Source organism: Micrasema longulum, unplaced genomic scaffold (genome assembly GCF_059751315.1).
Source record: "Micrasema longulum isolate JH-2025_06_02 unplaced genomic scaffold, ASM5975131v1 h1tg000860l, whole genome shotgun sequence".
Taxonomy (NCBI): Eukaryota; Metazoa; Arthropoda; class Insecta; order Trichoptera; family Brachycentridae; genus Micrasema; species Micrasema longulum.
Window position 1 is genome coordinate 365852 of NW_028278052.1, and position 22124 is coordinate 387975.

The 22124-nt window shown below is 32.5% G+C and overlaps 1 protein-coding gene across 1 annotated transcript in view; it reads left to right on the forward strand.

Moving 5' to 3' along the window:
• Positions 1–22124, forward strand: part of ft (cadherin-related tumor suppressor fat) — a 358439-nt gene that overhangs the window by 287478 nt on the left and 48837 nt on the right. The window contains exons 4-5 of the mRNA XM_088231200.1: positions 10049–10250; positions 18178–18365. Of these exons, the coding sequence (XP_088087326.1) occupies positions 10049–10250; positions 18178–18365 (390 nt within the window). The remainder of the gene's footprint in view (positions 1–10048; positions 10251–18177; positions 18366–22124) is intronic.

The window sequence follows — 22124 nt, forward strand, 5'->3', positions numbered from 1 at the left end:
TTGATATTCACACTATTTAATCCTGGGTTTTCAAATTCCATACTTCGCTATGTAAATTTCCCACCTTATCGTTTTCGTTAGGGCGGGTCTGAAGGTCATAAAAAAGTCAATAAGATATTGTTTTGAATTGAATATTACAACCAGAATTATCTTCTTTTTTCAAAAAAAGATAACACAATTTTATAAAAAAAGGTTTCAATATTTTTTTTAGTATTACCGAAGGTATAATTTTAGGTAGAAATAAAGGAAATCCTCACAAAAATACATGTAATTTAAAATGCTTGTATTTCTTTTTAAAATAAAAAAAATAAACTTTGGCTTCGGCCACTTTCATGTTCAACTTATTATCTTCAAATTATCACAACAAATTTTAGTTCAATAAATAGTCTTTATTGAGATCTCAGATACCTAAGTTTAGTCTAAATTTGAAATGGCGTAATCTGCCGGTCTAAAAGTAATTATATTTTAGTTACATTAAACTTTTAAGTACATTTTTTAACCGAAATACCTTAAAAAAATATTGTTTTTGTCTAATTTATGTTTTTTTATTATTGCGCGATTAAAAAAAAAGATTCGTATTAAAATGGCAAAATCGTATGATTTCCTAATTTTGCGTTTGTTTTACTAGACTACAACTTAAACCAATGAATGAGAGCGCAATATTAATCACAAAATTTTTACGAATGTTTGAATCAATATATTTATATATACGAATACGTTATACGACCAACGTAAGTGGTTTCTAGATGACAAAGGTCTGAATCATATTTTTCACTGCCCATAAACGATGAATTTCTTTCCTTTCTAAATAAACTCTCTAAATACTATCTGTCATCTTTTAACATGCAAACCCTATTCAATTCTCCTAAATTTCATAACCTTAAACTCTAATAAGGATTTTACGAACTAGGCATGTTTCGTCTGTGTAACATATTTCAACCTACCCATTTTTTATTTAATAATATTAAAGTACGTTTCAGCAATTATTTTACTTTTTTCATCATACTTAATCATATTTCAATCTCAAATTGACTAAATAGGATTTCAAATATTTGCGATCGTACTTAAGCGTGTATACTCAAATTATTCGCAAAATAATCGCATCGTATTGGTTTGTATTTTCTTGTTTTTTCTAATCTACATTATTTTCTCAAATATGCAATAGAGGTCGTGCCATAAAGAAGAAAGGAGATATCCTAATAATATATACATAGGGATGATCGATGTACGGTATTAATCACGTATATATATTTATATTCAATCTAATTCATATCCCGATAAAAGTTGTAATTCATATCCCGATAATGTGTCTCCATAAAAAACGATTAAGGCGTACTATAAAATTTTTCAATCGGCGTTTAATTAGCAACCTGTTTCTTTTTCTCAATAAAATGCTGATTGTTGCTTCTGAAAGGCTATTTTCTTTGTATAAAATACACATTGCCGTAAAACGTATATTACAAAGTCACCATACTTACGGCATAAGTATGCAATCTAAATTCCAATTACACTGAAACAACGATTTTTGTTACTGATTAATTTTAATTAATACCTATCCTAAGAATATCACCACACTTTTAGCTCGTTTTTGGAGACATTACCTGGAAAAATTTAGGCAATACAAGCCATTCGAATAAACTTCTGTTAACAATGTTACAACCTACTTTTGTGACGTTTTCAATCATTTGTATTTTGTATGGTAAAATATTGCATTATTGCACACCGCGCTATATTTTAGGAATTAAAAAAGGGCTCTCGTTTTGCAACTCTGACAAATATATACTTTACACTATTTTATGTTGAATGTTTGAAGATTTATCCATCCTTTGACAATCCATGAATGCGCATCTTGAACATATAACTTTTAATATTTTACCGTTTTTGCTTGTATATGTAATTTTTAATACTATCGAAATGTTATTTGTGTTTTTTTATACTTTTTTAGCTTGTATACGTAATTTTAATTCGTTTTTGAGAAATATTGGGTGGGCGCATATTTTGTTAATTAAAAAAAATAATTTTATTTTGTACTAGTTCAGTTTGTATATATACATACATGTAATTTTTAAACTTTTTATATTTTTTAAATTTTCATTCTCAGATTGCATAATTAATACATCATTTTGAATTTATTTCCATGCCTAGTATTATGTTTATTTTGTTATTTTTAAGTATTTTTCACACCATTTTTAATTTGAAGTATATCATAATTTTAATTTTTCTGCTTTTGTAAATAATATTATCGTTTAAAATATAAAAACGTCTTAAAATAAATTTGTTATCTGTATGTCCCTAAATGAGTTCTTTTTTTTTAAAAACTCCTTGGGAATATTGTATATAATTATGTATAGTATGTTTTCAATTAAATAATAAAAAAAATTAAATCCTCGACTTGTACAATTACGTCATATTTATCGTTTGTTTTGTAAAGTTCATTATATTGATTCATAGATTAGCAGTGAAATGGTGTTGTACACTTGAAATAAAAGGTTTCTTTTAATTTGTTTTTAATAATCATAGAGTCTGTAAATACACGTAGGCTGAGTTCTTTAAAACGTGTTTACTGAGACTTGTATCTAGCAGTGACTAGAGAGTAGAGAGTAGAGAGACGAAACGGAGGGAAGGAGAGACGAAATAGTAAAGGAAGACATCCACTCAGCCTACGGATAGTTAAGTCACCTGAGTATCGGAACATTCAGAACCGTAAGAAATGGGCTCACCCAGAAATACCCGAGGAAGAACATTTCACAGATTCCTCCCATCATCTTCAAAAACGCTTCGTTCTTTTTTCGTTATACCTTTTGTACAGAGCAGCAATAAATTGTAACTTAAGATTATTTGACTTTTTTATGTGCACGCTAGACAATATAATCGGATAACTTAAACAGGTTTGTTGTCTTCGAGACAAGATGATTTTATTTAAACGTTACTTTTATAACAATAGGATAACATTTATAAAACAATAAGGCTACGCATCGAAGTAATTTAATTTATTGCGGTCCACGAGCGCTTCATGACTGCCATTAATAACATTTATTTGTTTACCTTCCTCTTTTGATGTTATTAATCATTTTGTCTGACGAATCGTAACAAAAAAAACATACACCTAAAAAATCAACTGCTTTAGAACAATCGCTGGTTCATTATTTGTGATTAGAAAAAAACGTATTTCTAAAACTAAATGCACATAAATATTTATTGTGAGTTCGTTATAATATTATATACTCGCTTGCCAATTATTTTGAAGGAATTTATCTGTTAATGATTTATTGTTTACCTTAAAAAAATGCTCGCAAATAATGTTGAATGAGCAATTTTAATCTGATGCAAATATAATGGTCCCCTCAAGGCACTACGTTCTCTCGTGAACTGAGTGCCAGTTAGTTACCAAAACATTCATAATTAAATGTATATTATATTTTATATTGCCCACAGAAATCTCCTCAGTTGCTAAGTTGTTTCACTCTAGGCTATTCTGTATTCTATAAAAATATTCATATTTTACTTTCCGAAACGAATGATTTCTTAAGTACACATTTAATGTTTTATACATTTATGTACGAAACATCTGAATCAACTGACTTGAAATAAATTCAAATCACCAAATTTCACATTTTGCAAACGCAAAGATCCCTGTAAACAGTCGTAGCTCAAATAATATTTTGAATGAGTATTGATCAGTGGCCAATGCTTCCAATTACCATTCAACCACAAAGTGTTAGCTATTTTCAAGTACGGTTATAAATCTTTATTTTACATATTTTAATAAAAAACGAGAGAAAAAAAAGAGGGGTCGTTTTGTAAGTGATTAATTGTCAATTATTTGTGAAAACCCGTAATCATGAATTTATAACAGCATAAATATTTAATTAGGATTTAATAATTAGTATGTACATTTACACTTAGACGATTAAAGTATTGGAAGCAATTGATTATGTTAATACATAGTACCTATACGTAATGCATTATAGTTGCTAAAGTATGTGCGTATATTGATTATGTTTGAGCTGATTATATACAAGTAAGATGGCATAATAAGGAATAGTAATTTACGATCTTCCTAGCCAACGTTCGATAACTTTGTTTCTTGATTATTTTCATTGCTCTTCGATAGATTTATCATCTGAAGCGGAAATGAATCACGTCCGTCGACTTCAGTCCATATTTAGCTAAAATCCGATTTAATCACCCGGCCAGTGTCATATTTTGGTGCGGCAGTTTTGTGTATCAAAGTCTTGTATGTAATTATTAATTGAAAGATTGATACAAACGATGTTAACAATCGATAAGAGATGTCACTAATGGAGGACATTTAAGTTTACAACTTCATCTGACACCAAAGGAGACCCGTTTTATCTTCCAGTATTTTTTATCGATACCAATCAAACTTCAAAATAAAAAAGGTTAGAGCGGTCAACAGGTGATTACAGAGATAATGTCGAGGATAGCATTTATTTTGTTCATACTGTTTTAACTTAATTAAACAAATTCATTTTAAAATCATGTACTACAGACTTTCGGGAGTATGATTGCTGTAGTATGGTCAAATAAATACACCGAAATGTCGTTCTACATAGGTTTACATTAGTGTTTTTTTTTTGCGGATTATTGTTTTTTCATTAATGTAATAAACGCGACATTAAAATATCGTTACTTTTATTAGGTTAAAATATTAATTCAAAAGAATGTACTCCCGGTACATTTAACCCCACTTTTATAAAATGGGTAAACATTTTTTTCTTTAATTTATTTTAGAATAGAAATATAATCGAAATGAAAAACTTTAGAATGTTGTGGAATAAAACGTAAATTTGGGTAGGTTCTCAATTTAAAAAAATTGTCACACATTTTTACAGTATTGTTTTATCATCTAAATTCAAAATTTATGGAGATGAATTTATAAATGTTAATTTAAAATGATTCACACTTCTAAGAAACCGAGTTGAGGTTTCATGGTAGTATTGCAGACTTACGGATCGGAGCTCTGAAGTTCGAACCCCACTCTATTGCAACATAATTCCTATTTACTAATAGATGGTTATTTACAACTCGTTGAAAATGGCTCCAAAAGTATAGACATCATACGAACTCAATTTTTTTTTCTCAATAAAAAAATCATTATTTATTTATTCAATAACAATATAATACACACATTTACTGAGTACGAAGACAGCTCATATAACAACGACACATGTCTGTGAGCCAGCTCCGACGTGCTAGAAAATCCGCGTTGAGTCGGGGCACTGGTAATGCACTCTGAAACATACGTACACAAGCACATACAAAAATATGGTTTACAAAACTAGAATTTATTCATGTTTTACACAGTAATGATAAAATTTATGTTTTACATGTGTGATTAATTGTTTATTGTTCTGTATTTAGGTACTTAGTCTTTATTGAATGAAATACACACATTATTACAATATTAATACATTAATTTAATACACCAATTTACAGTAACTTAATGTTCTTAAAATAAATTAAAAAAAATTCTTTGATTATTGAAAAATATTTACGAGTACAATTATATGTATTTATTTGATATGTAATATATTTTCTTTACTTACTTTGTATACTAAGTGGAAATCTGTTATTAGTTCTTAGTTTATACTCTATATCTGTTTGTTTACTATAAATATGTATGTAGAACTGTTGATTTCCCAAATAAAATAAAATAAAAAGAAACAAAAGTATTCAAACATATTTTTTCCCGATAAAGTATTAAATAATAGTTTGTCATGCTTACAAAATGTGTAATATTGAGTAGATAATGTACAAAAGACAATTCATAAAACTCATTGTGGTCTGTATACTTTTTAAATTACATCGTATCATAAAATTCTTGAAAAGCAACATTTTATCAAATATATTTTTCTCACATAAACTTACTTTTATGGACACAAAACAAATTACGTATATCTTTCAAATGAGCAAGGACGTATTGCAAAAATCAGTAAATAATTAATTGAATTGGTTTTCGATGGTATAAATGTGCGATGCAAGGCCCTCTTTAGTCCTTGGAACGTCCAGAGTAAAATGAACCTTAGATTACAAACGAACGCACATTCAAACGCACTGGAATCGGACCCCAAACAACAAAATTGTTATGGGCCAGAAATATTCAACCTTTTTTTTTTTTAAATCATTAAAAAAGTAACTAACTATCCGATTCGTGGCACTAAAAAATTCAACAAATTTTACTTGTCTGTAATGAAGAATAAAGTATTGTGTGTGAAATAGAACCAAAAACTAGCGTTTTCGACCACATGGTTACTCTAAGGTAAAAAAAAACTGAAAAAATTCATTGATTAGCTTTCGCACCCAGTCTGCCTCATAGTGTAGTGGTTGCATATTCGCTAGCCATGATGGATGTCCGAGATTGATTTCTGGGAAGGGTCGACATGAAATATTTATTTGAAAGGTGGGTTTGCACTGCAATATTCTTATCAATATTGTTCCTGGAATTGCATCTGGGCCCCGATTATACTGAGAAGTAAATAAAGTTATCTCCAGTTATTTATAAAGTAAAATCAAATTTTTCGTACAAGAATGTGTAAATTTAAATGTTAATTTAAAGCTTTTTCGTCGGTAACCAGAAATCAAAAAAAAAATGTAAGAATATTATATTTTTCATGTCTAACGGTTGATTTGACTCTATAGACAATTAAAGAAACCTCTGATAACTACCCATCGTAATACGGGCCCGGAAGCGTTAACTTAACATAGGTTTTTTGAAATTCTAGATAAAATAACTTGTTTCGATTTACCAATGTTTCAAATTTTCGTAATTCAGTTTCATTTTTTTGATTTTATGAGTAGTTGGCACAAATCACCGGGTGGTGTTCGGTCGAATGTAGTGGAAACGAGAATGAATTACGATTTTAATTAGAGGGAGATTTCGTTTCAAGGAGATAGATATATAGGATTCAAATGAACTTACGAAACAAAAGCGTGACATGCTAAGAGCCGTAAGAAGTTTGTATTTTACTCGGCAAATACATACTTAACAACAAAAATGACGGGATGCTAAGATTCGTTTCTACTCTGTCTTTTTACTTTGAAATTCAATTTTGACTTTATGCGTAATCCGAACTTAACTTCACAAAAAATACGGCTTCACCTTAGAACTTAAAAATAAAAATATGTTAAAAAATATTCAGTCTTTGAGTCACTAAAAAAGCTATATCAACTTTTAAAATAAATTAAAAAATATTTATAATTAAGAATAAGTTTTTTTTTTAAATTTCAATGCAAAAATATAGCGTTTTTTTAAATGATTTGTTCCTTAAACAATATAACATTAATATACATGGTGTTTTTTGTGCTTACACAAATTAATCAGCATCTTTATTACGTAAGGGACGTGGTAGACCTCGATGTTCTAAATGTTGAAAGAAGCTGTCTCCAGAAAAACTCGGTTATACAAAGGCAGACCCTTGGAAACGTGTTCACAGTCCCTGGCACAAAGCGGCCGGTTCACTCGGCAGCGGCTACTCAATTTTTTGCCCACCATGTCCGGCGCATCACATGAGAATGAGCGATTTTGTCATTGGCGAAATTCTGGCGTGTCCTTTTATATGGCAACGCGGGGTTGCAGTAATTCTGGGGCCAAATGAGTGGCGGAAATGCTGTCTGTCCGCGGTGGAATGTCGGTGACGCCCTCGCCCCTAGAATTAGCCCCCACGGTCAATGTTCTTCGTTAATTTTTTCACTATACGATTACTCTCCTGTACCTATAAAGTATGAAATCTTCTTAGGTTATCCCCGATCACTGGACTACGAAGTTTTTATCGGGTCATGGTAAATTAAATGACAAATTATTTGCTTTTAATATAGTTGATTCCCCTTTGTGCTGCTGCGGATATACTAATCAATCTATTGAAAATATCCTGTGGTCTTATTTCGTTTCCCCTCTCTATGATTACCGAATTGAGCTTCTCGCTACTATCCATCCGGTTCTATCGGATATACAGATCTGGTGACTTTCAATAGGAATTTCAAAAATAATATTTTATTTGAAATAAATTTAAAAAAAGGGCTTTTAAAAAAATTGTAATCATTTCGGCGAATTGATCATGTCCAATGACTTTAATCCAAGTCAGCGGAGAATTCACTTCCTTCTTTTCTCAATCGAATGAAGTGCATATTATGGACTTCTGGATTACCTTCTTTCAGCGCAAAGATGCTTAGGCTATCAGATTACAGATCTCCTTTGAGCAGCTTTTCTCGCTAGGCAACGAGCTATTTTTCCGTGTCTGTGGGCGCCACCAAGGAGACTTATGTCCTCAGATGAGGTGTGCGGTATGTGGTGGGCAAGATATAGCTTCAAAGTATAAGTGTGTTTTTACTGTGAACTCTTTCATCAATAATTATAATTCCCCTTACCGCACCCAGTGGTGCATAGAGCACTGCATTGGTAAACAAAATGCAGCGTATCAGTCTTACGCTTCGGGGGCCAATCAAGAACAATGAAATATTACAGTTTTAACAACTATTAAAATCTATATTTCATGTCCACCCTGTCTGAAACCAAACCCGGAACCTCAAAAATGGTAGGCGAATGCGCCAACCACTTCACAACGAGGCTAACTTATCTCAGCTCGACTTTCTTTTGAGGATTTTTACCTGAGAGCAACCATCGTGTCGAAAACAATAGTCCAGGATTCATGTTCATTTTTGCTGGGCACAAAGAATGTGGATTCTTCAGAAACACTTTAAATCCACGTATCATGTAATTTTTTATATTTTTTTAAAAACGAAACTCGGGATATCCCCTTTTTTTTTCAATTCATTACAAGATGAAACGTTTTTAAAAAAAATAATATTTTAGCAATACTTCAGATTTATTAATATTTTTTCTCTGATAATAACGTATATATTATGTGGGAAACCTCGTATCTCAAACATTTTTAACATTATAATACCGTATATATATGTTATAGATACGAAAATCGGATTTTTTAGTTAAAATAATTTTTTGGCTTAAATTAAATACCTAAGCGAACTGTTGATTATATTTTTAATATCATGAGCATTTTGTGGTATGATATTTTATTTGTTTGTAAACCACTTTTATTTTTAAGTATACCTACGCCGACCGATTTTGAGGTTACTACCCCATGTCTTGATGAGGTAATATACTTGAAGCCAGCCGACGCTACGTATAACTAAAAATTAAAATGGTTTGAACAAATTTATAAACAAAAAATGTGAATTAATTCATAGTACCTAAATATTATTTAATAAAATTTTATGTTACAAGTAGTTTTTTACTTTATACTGAATTAGATTAATTATGCCTTATCAAGTTAGTTTATAAGATCTTTAAAAAAAACATATTACGAAGGTAAAAACTCCATAATTTATGAAGATCAAATAGTGTGCGCTGCTAACACTGTTCAAAATCTTAATATACCTAAATAATTATATTCGTAGAATTTAAAAATAAAATCAACGTAATTGAATATAACTAATGTTCGTAAATACTAGTATAAATTATCGACTTTTTATATCTACCGGTTTCGAGACGTACTCGCTCCTTTGTCAGAACACTCATTACGCCAGCATGCAAATACTAAAATACGTTTTTACCTTTATCATCACCGTAGTATACGTACTATTTACAAAAAAATACAGAAATTACATGCAGAGTTAAAGGGGATGCAAACACCACAATGCCGAAATACGCACTAATATTAGGTTAATAATATTTTATTCAATGTTGCAGAATGTGTGGTGGTAGGGGTTGGGTAGGGGAAGGGCTAGGAGGTTGAAAGTTACACGATTGTTTAATTTTTAAATCAAAGTAACTTTTATCCCCCCCCCTCTCCCCAAACATTCTGCATTATGATGAACAAAGGTAAAAGTGTACATTAATATTTGCATGTTGGTGTAGTTAGTGTCTTGACGAAGAGACATTTTCGTATTGAAACCGGTAGACATAAAAAGTCGGTAGGTGCTTATATATTTACTAACATATGTTAAAATGTTTGACCACAAAGTTAAAACATACATAGTAATTTAATTTGTTTAATTTTTTCATCAGGTCCAGCACTATATCCTCGTAGTCCAAGCTCAGGACAGCGGACACCCCGCCCTCTCCAGCACCCTGACGGTCTACTGCAACGTCCTCGACTTAAATGACAACGCTCCAGTGTTCGATCCCATGAGCTACTCCAACGAGATCTTCGAGAACGTCTCTCTAGCCACCTCCGTAGTCACCGTCAGTGCCACCGACATGGATTCTGGTAAGTTTCAATTGGATTTCATGTTTTTCATCTTCGTCATCCCAGCATCTACTTTATCATCATCCCCAATAAATATTTTTGGAAAATCTCGCCAGAAATCGAATCCAAGGATCTTATGCCAAATCTAGGTATTTAACTCACGAAAACGCCTATAACATTGAAACAAAAAACAAACGCAGAAACATATTATAACATAACGATTCACACAAAATAAATGATTACTTTTGAAATATATAGTTTCTGTTAGGCTAAATTTCTTGCCAACCTGTCCTGGAAATGACACTACCAAGACAGACAAAGGCAAAAAACAAAGGTGGATATTCGATCAGGAGTGTTTTTATTAATGAAAACAATTTATGCCTATTACGTGAATATTTCTTATTTTAATTTTGGTGTTTTTATTTTATTTTTCATATTCATTTGTGATTATTTTTTTTAATTCTCGCTTCTAATGGTTTACTTATCAATAGGTATTTAGAATTAGGTAAATAAAATTGTAGGTACATTAACATATAACAACAGAGATGAAGAACATTTAAGAGAAGGTAATATAGAAAGCTAGGCATCTACAGGACTTATGACCTGTCAATGGCTGGTTTAAGTGGCCACTTTACACACTGTGTAACATTCACCATTCTGCCCATATTTGAACATCTATATTTCTTCAATTCTTTCATATGTTGATGTTTGTGAAGGTAAAAAGCTGAAACCTTTATTTATGTGGGTGAGATTCATCTAATTGAGTAGGTACATGTTTTTTTTAATCTCTCATCAGCAAGCCATATAAATTGGCTAGTATTGTAACTTACAATTAATATAAAAATATTAAATGTATTTTGTGTACCTACTTACCTTTATTGTATTATTTGTTTATTTGTATATTCATACAAAGATACAGATTACAAAAAAATAAAAACTTATCCCTAACTCGATGCGGCCAAAAGCCCTGTGTTGAGTTGAAATACAATATACCGGAAAGTGGAAGCATGCATATTATTAAAGATACTAAAAAAAATATATAACGTTATTATTTTATGTCTGTTTTCAATAAATGAATAACGCTTGGTACAAACCTTAAAACTTTGTAAACCTTCAACTTATTAAATATTAGTATTCCTTTTTAATTATTGGTGTTAAAAAAGGTTTATTTTTTTCATAAATAAACGCTGGGCGCACTGAAAAAAATCATTTCTTTACGTTACGTTACATTTACACCTACCGCTTGGTTTGTTTATATGAAAATAAACAAAGCTAACAAAACAACAATCCAGTCAACCGTTGTTTCATTAAGTAATTTATTCAATTCAAAGTATGCACTGAAAATATAAGACGGTTCTCGGTGTACCTTTTGCCTCTAAAGCTTTCTAAAATATGGAAGCGGTTAGATACAGAGAACGACTTATTTAATGGTTTAATCGAATCGATTACACTTATCATTACTATTAAAGTTGTATAAATGTTGGGGCAGAGTAATTTTTGTCACTCATTCTTAATCGCATGGTAATTCGAAAAATAAAACAAGATAATTTTAATTTAATTTTATTTATTGGGGATATCAACAGTAATACATGTAATACAAATATAACAAATAACATATACAGAGAATAAAACCAATGACAGATATCCACAGAAATACATTAAATACACGTACAATACATACTAGTGTGTTTGTGTGAGTGTAAGTGAGTGAGAGGGTGGGTGTGTGGGTGTTATATTGGAAAGAGGGTGTCAGGTATCGAAAATATAAATATATATAAAATATTAAGAAATAGAGATAAAATTTAATAAAATAAAACTTTATTATTGAAACTAAGTATAAGACAAAAAAGAATGTTTTAAGACGCGCATTTTAAATGTTATTTTTTTACAATCAAATGGATCAATAAGGGGAAAGTTCAAATTATATTCACTAGCAAAACGTATAAGTGGAGAGTTCTGGGCATAGTTCGTACGAACTGCTGGCACATGAAATAGAGAGCTCGACGTGTGACGGGTGCGGTAGCCGGGGACATTTAATGATAACTCTGACAAAAGAGCCGGACTATCAAGGCGTCCACTGAGTATGTCATGAAGCACCCCCATGTCCAACAGTAGACGGCGATCTTCTAAAGTAAGCAAGTGGTGTTTTTTGCAGGAAGACATATAATTGAGATCGGTATACCTGCATCTCCAGTTAAGATGTCTAAGAAATGTCCATTGAATTTTCTCAAACTTTTCTTTATGTGTGACATATTGTGGAGACCAAACAGAAGAGGCATACTCGAGCAAACTGCGAACATGAGCAAAGTAGACCATTTTAATACACGCGATATCATTAAATACCTGACATGTACGAAGTACAAAACCAAGGTTTCTATGTGCACGGGTCAGTATGTCATCGAAGTGATTCTCAAATGTAAGTTTGCTATCAAGAATAACACCCAGATCGCGTACGGTATCAACTCTCTGAACAGGTTGGTTTGATAATATATAATGATATGGGATTGGATGTCGACCTCGCGAAAAAGAAATAAGCAAACACTTTGATACATTGACGTTAATACGATTTTTCAAATAGTATTCTGTCAAACGGTTTAGATCATCTTGAAGTTTAAGACAGTCAAGGGGATTCTTAACTTTGAAGTATATTTTTTTATCATCTGCGTACATCAAAAATCTTGCGTTCATAAATACAACATAAATATCATAGAGATACGCATTGTAAAACAATGGTCCCAAATGTGAACCCTGGGGTACTCCGGAGGAAATATCAGCAAACTCAGATCGAAAACCACCAAGAACAACAGCTTGGCTTCTATTGCTGAGATAAGATAAGATCCATCTGTGAACGTCTCCTTTTACACCCAAGTTTAAAAGTTTTCTCATAAGAATTTTACATTTTACATTTTTACATTTTCTTTTTGCACCACAACAGGCCAGGAGGCCTAATTACAGTGGTGAATTACATCACAGAGCACCCAGGCTTGAGAAAAATCACATTTTAATTTTTGTGTTCTCACCGGGAATCGAACCCGGAACCTTCCGTGCGTGAGTCAAGCGTCTTGACCACTACACCACGGAGGCCGCAAGAATGATATGATCCACTCGGTCGAAAGCTTTTTCGAAGTCTGTATAAATTACATCAACCTGCTCAAGTTTGTCCATACAATGAAAAACATAATCTATAAATTCTATCAAATTGGAGATAGTAGATTTGCCTTTCAGAAACCCATGTTGTTGGGGAGGTATTCCTTTTACTATGATTGGATAAATCCGAGAATAAACTATTTTTTCGCACACTTTGCTGAAAGTATTGAGTATGGAAATACCTCTATAATTAGAAATTTTATTTTTTGAACTTTTTTTGTGTATTGGTAAGATATGAGCTTCTTTCCATTTCAGGGGAAAATATCCTTGCTTGAGAGATAAATTAATTATTTTATTGAGAGGGATACATAATGATTTTGCACATTTTACAATAAAATATGGAGGTACTCCGTCACTTCCAGCACCTCCATTTACGTCGAGTGTAGACAAGAACTTGTGTACCTCCCTTTCAGTAGTTTCAATTTTATCTATTAAACTACCGTCATCACAATATGGTGGTGCAAGATTTTCTACAGAATATGAAGTGCAAGGTTTGCTGAAGACCGAACTGAAGAAATCATTGAATCCTTGACAAATAGACTGACCACTGTTATATTTCTGATCTTTATACTCGAAGGATTTAGGGTAAGCAGAGCCACCTCGACGTTCTTTTATATATGACCAGAGTTGCTTGGGGTTGGATTTGATGTTATTTTGTAAAGATACAACATATTTTTGAAAACAATCTTCCTGAAGTATTTTTTGTCGATGACGCAACAGAGCAAACTCATCGTAATCGAGAAGGTTACCAAACTTTTTCCATTTGGCATGAACTTTCTTTTTTTCTTTAATTAATTTTAACAAAGAATCACTAAACCAAGTAGGATATGAACGTTTGCGACTACGTGTGTCGAGAGGAATGTGTGTTACGATCAAATCATTAATTAAATCATAAAACCTGGAGACGGTATCTTCCAACGATAAGCCGAGGAATTGTTGAATCCAGTTAATTTGTAAAAACTTTTCATTAATCAGATCGTAGTTTCCTTTCCGAAACCTTCTAATTGGTAAACTGTTTTCCTTAAGAGGGACAGTAAAAATATCATTAATGAAAATTTCTAACGAGGGGTGGAAAACATCTTCCTTTACTAAAGGAGAATTAGAGCGACTTACTTCCGATGCAAAATTACTAAAAACAAGGTCGAGAATATTATTTTTAGAGTTCTTATTCAAATTGTATTGACGAAAGTTATTTTTTATGAGTAATTCGATCAAGTTCCTGGCTGATTCCTGTAACTCGGCTGACCCTTTATGGATATAAACCGGGGAGTCAAAAGAAATCCATTGAATATTGGATAGATTAAAATCACCCGCAACAAAATAATAATCATCGCCACCAAGTTCAAAAACACTTTCAAATATTGAAGTTAAACGCAATATATGTTGAGATAGGAAAACTTGGTTCTTACCCTTGTTTACATAGTTGATGCTGTCAGGAGGGGCATACGAAGAGCAAATATGTAAGTTGCGAGAAGCTGAAGAAGACGCAGCCGAACCCATGCGGGAGCGCAAGGACTCCGAAGGAATGGTAACCCACAAGCACTCCGAACCCACTCGCGACCACTCGGGACGCGCCCGTGCACCGAGGCTCCGATGTACCAGTATCATCACACCCCCACCGTCGAGCTTACCACTTTCCACGCGATCACGATCGCGGCGAAAAATATCGTACCTGCTGTCGCAAATTTCGGAATCGAGGATTCCTTCGCGTAGCCAAGTCTCCGTGATTATAATTACATCATAACAGTTACTTAAGACATTCTGATAAAAAAGAGATAATTTAGAGCGAATTCCCCTTATATTTTGATAAAGAATTTGTAATTTATCGCCTTTCATAAACATAATATAACTGAGAAAAATATATACCTTTAGATAATTCCATAAATAATGTGACTAAACTCCTTGGTAAAGGCGCATAACTATGATGATTCAGTTTAAAGACAATAAAAAAGTGCGAGATATAGAATATTTGTTTTTTTAATAATAAAATTGTGTGCAGTAGAATGTGCAAGTGTGTACAGGACAAGTGTGCAAATGATAGTACACTATAAGGATACAGTTTTCTGACAATAAAATAGTGTGAAATATTGAATATTTGATTTTTTAATAATAATAAAAATGTATGTGGTAGATTGTGCAAGTGTGTGTAGAACAATTGTGCAAATGGAAGTATCGTAAAAAGTTGTATGTAAAAAAAGATAAAATAGTGATACAATATATTATATAACACTATACGGCGAGTTTTGATAATTTTAGTTTTAGAAAATCCGATTCGTTTCTAATATGGATTCGTGGTGAACCGTCGGATTTTCTTACATAAATGTTACAGTTTCTCACCCATATATAATTGAACTTTAAAGAATTACACAACAATTTACAGTCTTTAAAAAGTTTCTTGTTAGATGGAGTCAGATGGTCGTGAACAAAAATCTTCCTAGGTTCACCGGGTAGGTCAATGTTCGCAGATGAGAAATTTTTGTGTTTCCGAATACCAGATAATATATTGTCCTTGAGCTGACGGTTTTTTAATTTTGCAATTATGGTTTTCGGACGTCCGGCCTCTGGTTTAAAAGATTGCACGCGATGTGCAAACTCGATATCATCAGGCTTCAGAGACACTCCAGCGAGCTTAGCAATCCTCATCATGATATCAGGGGGTGAAACATTGCTCAATTCCGGAACTCCGGATATCTCTACATTATTTACTCGAAGCCACTGTTGATGATCACCGAATTGGTTTTCCAGATCGGCAATACGTACCTGGGATTGCAAAAGTTTACCTTCAAGTTCTGTAATTTTGTTATTAATATCGAAAGCAAATGAATCAAGTGCAGCGCTAACTTCATCTTTAATTACTTTCTTTATTTTCAACATCAAGGAGTCAATTGATTTCTCGAACATCGATTTCATCAATTCGCTCAATCTTTCCTCAAGAGCCGAAGACACTATTTGTGGGGCCTGTATCGTTGGGGGCGCCGGATGAGAAGGTTGCGCAGTAGGTGACGTAGAGAGTTGACTTGCAATCACATGAGGGCTCGAGGATCTAGAGCGTGGGTCCTGCAATTTGCATGATTCACACTTCCAGTTACCGCGTGAAATTTGGGACATTCTTTTAAAAACAGAAGAGGAAGTACCCAAACATGAATGGTGCGCACTCATATAGCACCTTGAGCACTTTAAAGTCTTCGTTGGGCTCATGTTTTTCAAGCAAATTTTGCAATTCATGATGTTAATAAATAATGCGTGATTAGTAGTCGACGCCTGGCAAAATTATTGTCCGCAATTTTACTAGCGTGACGAGCCAAAGTGACAACCAATAGCAGTGCACAGTGGGCCGAACAGATCTTGAAACAATAACTGTCAAAGACTGTTTACTTTAAACACTTCTTTTTCATATAACGTTTTCACTTGTTAAAAAGTCACTTACACAGCGCAAATGATGTAAAATTTTACAGAAGAGTTCATTTGTTATGATGGAAGCACTTTACGGACTAGCCACAAATAAAGTTTTGCTTTATTTTTTAATTTACGAGTAACAAATGACAAACTTCGCGGGTACAATTTAATAAATATATTTTTTGCTGTTTTATTGCACGAAAGAATTTGAGCTCATTGAAGCTAACACTTCCACCGAACAAGGGGGTAAAAACAATGTTATATTTATGCCTCACGACACTTGGCACTGATTTTTTGTTCTGTAAATTTGATAATAACAAGACAGCGTTTGGTAGGTATGTTGACGTAGTGAGACAGCCTACTATACCTACTATAATGATTAATTTTCTCACGCAATGTTCGAGTGTTTTACCACTTGCATTCATTTATCAAGAGGCATGATCTCTTAGCGTGGGTTTGTATTACTCATAAAACCTTCGGCTTCTATCTACAGAGATTAAATTGAAATGCATCAAAAATATTATTTCACTTCAAATGATAATGTCAAAATATTCTTAAAAGCCCGTCGTTTCGATTGTAAATATCGATAAAATAAATGCTGCCTTTTATTATTCTTTTCCTGCGAGTCGGGATGTCTGCCTAAGTGGGACTAGTTGTGTGTGTATAACGTATACGCGCACCCGCATACGCACACAGGTAAGGTACCCACATGTGTATGGGTACCGGGAACGCGAACCGGGTGTTCACACATGTGAGTGAATAGATCCATTTCTCCCCAAAGACAGCTTATTAAACGCGAGCTTTTTAGTGTCAACCATTTGGGACTACCATGTAGAAACTTGTTAACAAGTATGTCGACTCTTATGGAAGGATTTAATTTATGAAACGTGTTTCAGTCCCCATCATCTAAGCTCCTCATATATTTTATTTTATGTAGTTAACTCTTTTCGGCTAAGTCTGAAACGAAAACCTTTCAAAGGATTTATTTTGATAGTCTTAAGACGAGAAAATCATTTTTTTACGGCGACACCTTTCTTAACTCGAAACATTTCAACCATATTTAGGCTTTAGCTGCTAGGGCCATTGTCGTTTTAGTACCGCTTCCCATCCAATCAGACCATAGTCAGCACTAAAATACAGTTGTCTTTAGCCCTAAGTATATTTCTTAATAGTTAATTTTATAATTTCTTCAGTTTGTAGGCTTGTCTATTTTTATCCAAGATACGCTTTCCGATAATACGCAGTTACAATTTACACCATTTTTGCAATTATGTTATCAAAATTTATATATGTAATTTGTTTGTATTGCCAAAGATCGGCTTAAACAAATAAATAAATACACTTAGTAATCAACATAAAATAATAACAAAATGTCCTTCCGTAACAATGTATTTTCTCGCTTTAGGAGACAATGGAAAGATCGTTTACAGCATCACATCTGGGGATGACGACCATGATTTTGAAATTGCTCAGAACGGGACAGTGATGACCAGAAGGCTCCTGAATAGAGAAGCACGGAGCTTATACAACTTGGTAGTTACTGCATCTGATCAAGCTCAACCACCTTCTGCGAGACTTTCATCCACGGTCCAGGTAATAAAACAAATTATTTCCAAACATAAATATGTCAATTAAATTTTTTAATTAAAATTTGATTGATCAGCGTGAATATGCTATTATAAATTGTAATTTAACATAAATATTTATTACCTACGTAAACTACGTATTAAAATTTAATATGAAAACCGCGTAATTTTATATATGTACATCGAATCATAATCATTAAGTATTATTTGACACGGAATACTCGCCCTCCAGGTTTGTGTAAATACGAGATAAAAAACCCGGCATGCATTGGGTAAGTAAGTTGCTTGTCACTTGTCACATAATGTTTTCCCAGACTACCGCATACCGGGAACCTCAACGCTCGGTCAAAAGCCAAAACCGTTGGCTCTACACTTGTTCGGTCGAGAAGCCATGTTCGCATCTGTTTGCTTAGAAGGACTCGAGTGTTTACGCAACGCCTAGTACGGCATTTTATTTTACTATTTTTATTTCAAACACTTCATGTTTTATTCTCTACGCCATTTAACATCAACTAAATCTTAAAAAGTCTTAAACGTATTAACGTAAACACTTTGATTTAAGGCCACTTGAGTTTATTTTAAAGAATTAGGTACTAGTTTCGGAAAGCACAGATCCTTCTAGCTACAGATGTAATTATAAACTGTTATTATCAACAATACACACACACAATACATTCAAATTGTATTAAATTAAGTACTTAATTTAATAAATTTAATCATGTTACTCCACAAAGTTGATGCCAATTTAATTAATTATTTTTAAATCGTAAATGTTAAAATCATCAAAAAGAAATAATAGCGAATCATGAAATACACAGTCAAAAATTTGCGAACTGTCATAGTGATACGAATATCATCAATCATCATCAAACCACTATCTGCACCCAGTGGTGTATAAGGCACTACATTGTTAAATCAAATACAGCGTATCTTAAGCATCTGTTACTGGATGGTAAGGTGATCAGTCGTATGCTTCAAGTGGTTCAGGGACAATGAAATACTTAAGTGGGAAATCACCTTTATAAACAAATATTCCATATCAATCTTCCCAGGAATTGAACCCGGGACCTCAAACATGGTAGACAACCGCGTTACTCACTACACTACGAGACGGACGTTTCTCCACTCTATTTCCTTTATCAGGATTTTTACCTAAGAGCAGCCATCGAGTCAAAAACAGCCGTCTAAGATTCTGGTTCTATTCCACACACAGAACTGTATTCTTCATCTGCCCAGACACAGATATAATAAGAGTATCGTATTTTGCCGACGATTAGTGCATCGGACCATAAGGCGCACCCCAAAAATTATCTACCAATTTTTATAAAAAAACACACCCTAATTTTTGGTTGAATTTTCAAAGTAAAAAAGTGCGTCTTACTCGTATGGTCCGAAAAATACGGTATATTCAAATGATTTTTTTTTTTTTTACGTTACGCAATGCCTGTTTTAAATCACGGAAATGTGAGACCGGTAAATGAATTCATGTAAATTTGTGAGAAGCTAACAAAGCTTACAGCGAACAGAGGGAAAAGTAAACATGTCACATTTTACGCTTAAGCAAACACTCATTTATACAAATTCTTCGGGGAGTGACGGGATATAATAATCACGAAGGACTTTGTTGATTTTAGCTCAAGCCTCGTGGTTCGATACTCGACACTGACAAGTAGAGGTAACTGAGTGAACTGACAGCAAAAGAACTTCTTAATGATATAAGAGGACTCATTGAGCACCTATTGAAATCTCTTGATTTTTTCGCGGTGAACGCCACCCATTGTGTATTCAATTATATATTTCTTTGTAAAATATCTCTTTATCACGTCATAATACGTATGAATTAACGTAATGGTATATTACCTTTAATTAAAGAACTTTTTTATCCGACACGTCTATTTTAGATGTGTTGAAAAAACGTCATAGCTAATATATATTTATCCATCTACATTTTTTAAGATGAAATTCAAACGTTAAAAAATTTAGCCACATTCATAATGCTCATGATTATGCTGGCTAGGTGTCTATACTCTAGTTCTTTTAAAAATGTCCGGGTTTCGACGAAAATTATGTTATTACTGCGCATGACTCCACCTACGCATTTAAGACGGACCAAGTACTACACAGGGTGGTCTGTCGCTTTATGGTTTTAGTGGAACTGCAAGCCTTTTTTGTTCAATTTGCAATTTAAACCCTTTATAAAATGGACCATCAAATTTCACTAGATTGGAAAAATACGATTTTATTATTATTTATTGTACGTATTTCTGTAATACACATTGTGGCTGAGTAACACTGTTTAGTAAGACCAATTAAATCATTGTATAAATTATTAAAAGTAAATCCTTAAATTTTTGTTATAAACGCGCTTGTCATACCAAGTATCCTAGATTCGATTCAATTCAATGTGTTTTTTAATATATTTATCACTTGCCGTCACAAAGTTCAAGTATTAAGGAATGAGTAATTAAAAACTTCTAAGTATAGTAATTTTAAAATAAAAATAACTGCACATATAAATAGTGTAGCGAGAGATTTTTTTTGAAAAATACATGTAGATCAATAAACGTAGTACTTTATATAATTGGTACACATATTATTTATATTTTATGTATTTCATTACTTTATATTTGTTTTTAATTTTATACTATACTATATTATTTATGTTTAAGTAACATGTATTCTTGGCACATATAAATATTTTATATTTGTATAATAAAGATTTTTAGTTTCTTATATTTAATTAGCTAGGCAACTATAATTCAATAGTTTTTGTTTTTAGTTTTTTTTTTTTGTTATTGTTATTTTTATATTAGTATAGTACCTACTTATGCTTTAAAATATAAAAAAATCTCCATCTTAGAACAAGCTGAGCCATGTTAAATGGAGAATATCCTAAACAGAGAGCACTCCGTTTTCATTTTCTATTCACTATTTTTATATAGATTCCCTGTTACTAAATATGTACCTATACTTATTTTTTGCAATGAATAAAAAAAAATACACCCAAAAAAATGTTAAATCAAGCTCATATTAGTTAGGTCGGAGTTTATGAATAATCGTTTTTTTTTTGTTTAAATGTTTTTTTCAATACTTTAAAACAGATAAATAAGTTAACATATTACAACAGAGATGAAGAACATTTTAGAGAAGGTAATATAGAAGTCTAGGCATCTACAGGGCTTATGACTTGTCATTGGCTGGTTTAAGTGGCCACTTTACACACCGTGTAACACTCACCATTCTGCCCGTATTTGAACATCTATATTCCTTCAGTTCTTTCATCAGTTCATGTTTGTGAAGTTAAAGAGCTGAAAGCTTTATTTATGCGGGTGAGATTCATCTAATTGAAATATTTCACCCCCACACTAGGCAACGCCTGAAAATTTATATTTTTTTCAATTTTTATACTTCTTCTTTTAATTTCTATAAAAAAAATAAGTATGTTTTAAAAACATAAGGCCTTTTAAATCTTACAACACTTGGGGTTCAAAATATTAATCATAAGGGAGTACGGAGCGCAGCTTTGCGTAGCCCCGTAGTACATTCTTAGAAGAAATATATTACAGTATTATACATGGGAATTGATAATCAGTTCCATCGCACCTTAATTTCTTTAAGAAAATATATTTTATTTAACCGGGTTATGGTTCCGTGGAAATATTGTTTTCAAATCACACCCTAACACAACTTGATTCCCGTTAGAAGACGAAGACATGCTATTTACGACATTAAGTCAATTGTCTGGAAATCAAAAAAGGTCTTCGGA